At 49.4% G+C, this 6,850-nt stretch overlaps 1 protein-coding gene across 1 annotated transcript; it reads right to left on the bottom strand.

Moving 5' to 3' along the window:
- Window positions 1-3,558: 3,558 nt before the first annotated feature.
- On the bottom strand, window positions 3,559-4,543 carry SPRY4 (sprouty RTK signaling antagonist 4). The gene has a single exon (XM_010167343.1). The coding sequence runs from the start codon at window positions 4,536-4,538 to the stop codon at window positions 3,639-3,641; it is 900 nt and encodes a 299-aa protein (XP_010165645.1). The 5' UTR covers window positions 4,539-4,543; the 3' UTR covers window positions 3,559-3,638.
- Between the last annotated feature and the right edge of the window lie 2,307 nt (window positions 4,544-6,850).

Here is a 6,850-nt window from a genome sequence, read left to right as displayed (position 1 = left end):
ATTTCTAGATCAGTACATTCATCAGTACTTGTTTTTCTTCACAAACAGAAGAACTCTTACAATAGTAGACTTTCTAAAATAAATACTATTAAAATAGAGCTTCAAAATAAATATTCTATACAAAGAAAAACCTTCTGTGGTAACTTCTCAGGGTGCGTATGTGGTGGGGTGGTAACAGGAGAAGGGGGAAACCTTTATCAGCGTGTCAGAGTGTGGGAGGGGAGGGGACAGGGAATACCCAGTGCTGCCAAAGGGCGAGGGTTGGTCCGACTGGGAAAACTGGTGCCTGGGAGGCAATGGTGGGAATTGAGTAGCTACTCCTTGTACCCGGCGCTGGGAAGGAGGGTGTGGTGATGGTTTATTTGTCTGTTGAAGCCACTCTGCTGCCAGTGAGCTGCAGCCAGGGACATGGTGTGGCATTGCCAACACATCGTGGCATTGCCAACACATCGTGGCATTGCCAATGTGCCATTAGATCACCCGTTCTTGCTCTTGGGACCTTTGCTCCCGCGCGTGGGCAGAGGATAGAACCCGGCAATGAACCTGCCACAGCAATTAGCAGCTCGGGGTGGGACAGCCTAAGCGCTCTGCCATCCTCCTCCTCCTCCTCCAGCACCGCTCTGTGGTGGCACAGAACCTGCCCTCACCTCCCCTCTTCCCTTCGTGGTCCCACCACACTGCCACGGCCAGAGAGCAAATGTGGTGCTCGAGGTTTGTGCTAATTAGCAGCCGTTCGTTAGTTTGGGAGGGGGGACCCGACCTGCAGGGAAGATGCCGGAGTTGCCACCTCCATCCCGTCGCCGGGGCTGAGGTTACGTGGCACTGAGCCCGTGGTACATCTCAGGGCTGGCAGGAGAGCCAAGTACCTTAAAAAAGGGATGGGGAACGGAGGTGTTGGATGGGGGAAGAGAGGGGAATAAAGAAATTACTGACCGGAGACGTACCCTCACCAGCCCCGCGGCGCCGGCAGAGCCCCGGCTTCCACTGACCCCAAGCCTTGGGCCAGGAGCTGGGTGAGCAAAGTCTGGGGGCCGAGGAGAAGAGGGAGGGTTGCTCTGCTGCATTGCCCACCACTCTAACACACCCACGGATGCGGTACAGCCTTCTGCAGGGGAGCGGCTCACACCATTGCGTGACTTAGATATTCACAGAATCAATGGTTGAGGTCGGAAGGGACCCTCTGAAGGTCACATCTAGTCCAACCCCCCTGCTCAAGCAGGGACTCCTAGAGCACATGAACCAGGATTTTGTCCAGATGGTTTTTGAATATCTCCAGGGAGGGAGATATTAAAAGAAACCAAGAGAGAAATAATTTACAACTATGTACAAGGGCAGGAAAGGCGGAGGGGATTGCTGGGTGTATATACATGAGTGTAGATTGGCACAGTGGCGACCACTCCAGCGTTGGAGTTGCTTGCAAGGACCATGCATCGAAACCACGGGCTTGGTGATTGCAGATTTTCAGGACAGATCCCCCAGGAAGAGCCAGGGACAGAGGGATGGGAAGGCAAAACAACTGGAGGTGGAGGCTGTTTGGATACGTATGGTCCCAGCAGAGGAGGGCAGGGGGTAAATACCTCCCCTGCTGCTTTTTCTAGCCTGTTTGTATCTTAAGAAAATGATTTCTCTCATTAAATACCTCATACATTCAACCAACAGTTGGGCTAGTTGGCAGTTGGTTTTCCTTTTACCCTTTTGCCTCTTATTTGTGCAAGATAATAATTACAGCTCTGGATCTCCACCCTCTTCCTTCTTTCTGGTGTCCCCATATGGTCAACACGAGGACAAATTATAGGAATGGGTATCTGGTGACAGACAGAGCATCCCTTTTCCTATGATTTATTATAGACAAGCTAGCAAATGCTATAAATATAGAAAGATTTTTTTTTTCCTTCTTAAATTCCCCGTTCAATAAATACCTATAATTAAGCTTAACTAAACCCCAAATCATCCAGGTTTAATGAATTCTTAAAACAAAAGACACCAGAACTCCCATCAGTAGGCTCCTGCCAACCCCTACGCAGCAACTGTATTGCAACCAAGCAAATGGGATTCCTGGAAATGCTACATGAGCTCTGCCTATTGCTTATCTAATTAGAGATGACATTTCACTGTCACTGCTGTGCATTTATGGAGGAAATTTCCTCTAATTAAAAAAAAAGAAAAAAAAAAAAAAAGAGAGACTAGATCAGTTTTCTGCATGCAACAAGTACCAACCTACTTATTACAGCGTTGCATGTTTGGATAAAGGTTTTTATTTAGCACCTTGTAGTTGTCAAGAGAAAGGGGTTACTGCATCTGAAGGGAATGCAGAAGCGGCCCTAGGATGAGTGCACGGACAAAGCCGATGATGTTCACCTACTGAAAACCACGGGGAAATGTCTTAAATAAGCTCTCTTCCCACCCCTGGCTTTCCCTAGCATTTGTTAACACTAAAATACAGATGAAAAGCATTCTCTACGTTTCAAAAGACACACTTTTGTACAGAGGAGGCAAAAGTCAACCAGCAGCAATAGAGATGGGGGAATGGGCTGTACTTCAAGTAAATGCCATTCATCCCCAAGACAAAAAAACCCCATTAAAAATCTTAATATTTAATGAGCAAAGAAGAGCTTGTTCCAGGAGAGGAGGTACTGGGTTGATATCCCTATAAAAACACACCCACGTGTATCGCACACTTAGGTTTTTGTGACTTCTTAACAGAGCTTAAGAGGTTTAGAGAAACAAACAGTGAGTGTCTTGACTTTGCGGCGTAAGTTAAGATCCCCTTTGCTCCAGCACGGCGCTGGGGAAACGGGATTTGGCCAATATCCCTCTGGAGCGGGTTTGTACTGTTGATATAAAATTAATATTCCATTGAATGAAACCTGATGCTACGGATCAGCTTCCAGGCAGAACACGGTGGTGTGGATACAACTGCCTGAACACATCCTGCTGCTATTCTTCCTGGGGAGGGAGCAACCCTGCTACCATCTTGCCTTTAAAAAGTGGGTGCAAATCAACATGGCCAGGTGGGTTCAAAGAAAGGAACGTGCCTACGTGTTAACAGACCCTTAAACAAATCAACTGTATCTTTACTACTTCTGGCTCAAAATCTTTGAGAGACACGGAAAGCTTTTGAGAAACGTGTTATTTTGTGTGCAACGGGCTCTTCTAATGGGGTGCAGTTGGGGAAGGAGGGAGTTAACCCGTCACCTTCAACAGGCTGCTGGTAGAGTTTGGAAGGAAAGTGAAAACAAGAAGCCCACCCTGAAGGTGATGAATCCAACGCAGGTTTCTGCAGCCAGGACTGGGTAGTGCTCCTGCGGCCGTGCCTGCCAAGCCAGCAGTCAATGGTTCTGGTGGTGAGCAGCCGTCCCTCCGACCCAGGAGTTTTTAAGCAGCTGTACGTCACGATACACGTAGGTTTTTAGCCTTCACTCTACGTTATGAAGATTCCTCCTTTGGCCCCATCTATTTAAATTCTGACCAGTTCCAAAACCCTGAATAACCCAAAGTGCTTCAGTTTGTGGAAACAGTTGCTTCTGCTTTCTCCGAAGGCAAAAAGCAAACGTTATCCTCAGAACACAGGTTATCAAAAAGAGCCAATGCCACCCCGATCCGTGGAGTGTCCTCCCACTCCCCGTCCCCCCAAACTATCAGAAGGGCTTTTCTGCCCTGCTGCCTTTGCTCTCTGGCAATGCTTTGCAAATGACACTGTTTGTGTTTTTGCACCTGCATCCGGGTCGGCTGACTCGGTCGTAGCACCTCTGGGACAGCTTGACACAGCCGGTGGCTGGCAGGTAGCAGAGCAAGCAGGGGAGCACCAGGGAGAGGGCACTCATGAAGGACCAGCGGGCACAGCGGTTGGAGTGGGAGCAGGAGCAGGGGTGGTCGGCGCACGTGCCCTCGTCGTCCTCGTTGGTGCAGTGGTAGAAGACACCCTTGACGAGACACATGCAGGTGGAGTAGTTGACCAGGTTCTGTGCCGAGCAGAGGCAGCCTTGGTTGCACACCCAACACGAGGGCAGAGTCCGGGGCAGCGCGCACTCCTTACACTTGCATTTCCCACAGGCTTCACACAGCAGAAAGTGCTTGTCCAGTTCCTGAGACACAGGTCCCTTCAGGTCCAAGGGTTTGCAGTTAATCACCTTGGGCTGAATGCGAACTGCTCGGGGGGAGGACTGCTCTGCCACGGGCGCTGGGGCCATGTGGTCCAAGAGCCTTTGGTCTGATGATGTGCTGCTGCTGCTGCTGATGGAGCTGGGACGCCCGCTGAATGAAATCCAGGGGTGGGTGACATCCTGCTCACAGCGCTGGGCGTGCTGGGTGGTCAAGACCAGTTCATGGGGGGCTCGGGGACGTTTCTGGGCTGCCAGCTGGGCAGCGGTGGGGTTGTCGGTGTAGTCGTTCTCTATGTGAGTGGTCTTCATCTGGTCGATGGGCAGGATGGTGAGCGGGTGCTGCAGTCGCCCATAGGGGATACGACTGTCCAGCAAGGGCTGGACCATCACAGAGTTGGGGACAACGGTGATGTTGTGGGGAATCCGGGGCTCCATCGATAAAGCAGTTGGATTAACGGTGACAAATCTGCTCTTAAGTGTCCTGGGGGAGGGAAAGGAGAAAGACAAGGGGCGGGGGAGAGAAGGAGCGCATCGTTATTGAGCTGCCCTGCAACCCCAGCCCAAAGGGCTCATTGCTGAGGCTGGTTCTTAAGCAGAAGGTCTTACAAGGGAAATGGGTGTCCAAGGGAGTCAGGGCTGGTATGAAGTGTGTCGCTCTTCCTTTCCTACTGGTTCCCTCTCCCTAACCTTGGCCATATATAGCTCCTCCAGTCCTGGGAGGGCTACTGTTACCGCAGGCTCCTGAAGTGCCTGTTAGTCATTTCTCCTGAGGGAAAGCACATCTTTGGGTCACCGGTGACTATTCACATGTATTTTTGTCAGCAAACTGCCTGAAATGACTTAGCTAAGGTTTGGGAATTTTCCCCAATTGACCCTGATCCCTAAAAAACCCTGATACACAATGATGGCTGGCAGGAGCCTTGGCCTGGTATGCAACTGCTTTGGAGCATGGGGCTGAGCACTCGTCCCTCCCAACCCAGAATCTGCTGTGGGAGGGTGGCCTGGCCTCAGCGAGGACATGTCCCATGTCCAGCAGGCGCTGCTGGCTTCCAAGGCTGCTTTCAGGTCTTGTCTGCTTGCAAACCAGCCATGGGTACAGCGCAGGGGTCACACTTGTTATGTCACCTGGGGTGAATAATTAGGCCCTCGTCATCAAAACCCTAAGTGGACTGGTATTTAGTGGGAGCGCTGTTTACTCCTGTACGAGCTCAGCCCTCGACTGCCGCAGTTTCTAATTTCATTGAGAGAGTGCAATTTCTCCTGGAGTCCAGCCAAAGATTCGGCAGCGGCGGAGGACAAGAAACCACAGGAAGTAACTAAACTTAAATCAAAGAACGGAAACGACTTCGGTTCAAATTTAGAAAGTGCACATTGTTTTCTGGTAGATGGATGTGCCATTTCCTCGCGGGGTGACCTTTATTCATAAATAATAGAATGTTGGAGCTGGGTTTAAAGAAGAGGCGAGTAAAGCTTCAGGGTGAGTTGCACAGTGGAAAAAGCTTCTGGTATAAGGAAAAAGGAAGCAGTGAACAGCTTAAAGTGTTGCCAGTTGTTTGTGTTCAGACAAACAAATTAACAGTTTCCAACAGCGTGAAAGATTTTAATATTAGAGCAGCCTGGGAAAAAGTCAGGAAAAAACTGTATCTAACGACAAGTGAGAGGAAATGTAGGGACTTCTGCAAGAGCACATCCCCCCCAAATTTAACATAACGCTCCAAAAACTGGAGCCTGAATTAATGATGCAGTTTTGGAAGAAGAAAGGGAAGTGCATTATTAAATGTTAAATAAAATGTTACTGGAGTCCACTCTTGTATTTGGAAATCATTGCTTTGAGAGATCACTTGGCGTTTGAGGGGCTGAGAATCTGCCAGTTCTCCTGAGATCAAGAGGAGAGAGGCTGACGCCGGGGCACGGCGGGAGCGGTGACGCGTGGTCAGTGCAGCACATGCCACCTCCCTGCACTGGCACCAGGTCCTGCTGGCCGGGCTCCTTTTGTCCCCAGCACAGAATGAGCAGGAAGAAGTGCTTTATCTGGCAGTAATGATGATTATTGTTGTGCAGTCCTTATGCTGTTACTCTTCACTAGTTAAAATTTGCTGCTGGGTCTTAGCCATTCATGCAGAATTTTTTTTTCCATTATTCATATCTCATTGACATTCTGATGCGAGAAATGAGAGGTTTTTAAAGCCTCTATTCCTATTTACTGTATGTAAAAAATAAAAAAGAAACAATAATTCTGATATATATATAAAAAGCAATGATTCTGATAACCATAGGGCATGCAGAGGGAGAAAAAAAAATTGATTTCCTTTTGTACATCAGAATCCAATGTCATGATAGAAAAAAATACCGGCTGCAAGTCAGGCTGCAGCAAAATAGTCAGCTCTGTACTGGCTGGGTGTGATGTTTGCAGGAAGACTTTGATTTCACAGGGGTTTGGGGGTTTTGTTTGTTTTTTAAGGAGAGAGATGCAGCTGTTGTGGCTGGGAAGGGTTAAGTGCAGCAGAGCTGATGTTAGATGGAAGGGAGCCGGAGGAAATGGTGGCACGTTGGAGGATGGCACCAGCCTCTCTGGCTGCTCCCTCGTGTCGTTGGCAGCGCTGCCTTGCTGCCTTCGCTCCTCACCGGCTTCTCTAAATAATCCCCAGCTCGGGGCTCTGCCTTCCAGCCTGAGCTCACTCACTTGGTACCAGGTCTCTGGAGTTGGGTCCGTTCACAGAAGGTTTAGACCTCATCCGTGGAGCGTT

The sequence above is a fragment of the Antrostomus carolinensis genome, unplaced genomic scaffold (assembly GCF_000700745.2).
Source record: "Antrostomus carolinensis isolate BGI_N321 unplaced genomic scaffold, ASM70074v2 scaffold30244, whole genome shotgun sequence".
Lineage (NCBI taxonomy): Eukaryota > Metazoa > Chordata > Aves > Caprimulgiformes > Caprimulgidae > Antrostomus > Antrostomus carolinensis.
Note: the sequence above shows the minus strand (reverse complement) of the source record. Positions and strands in the feature narration are given on the sequence as shown.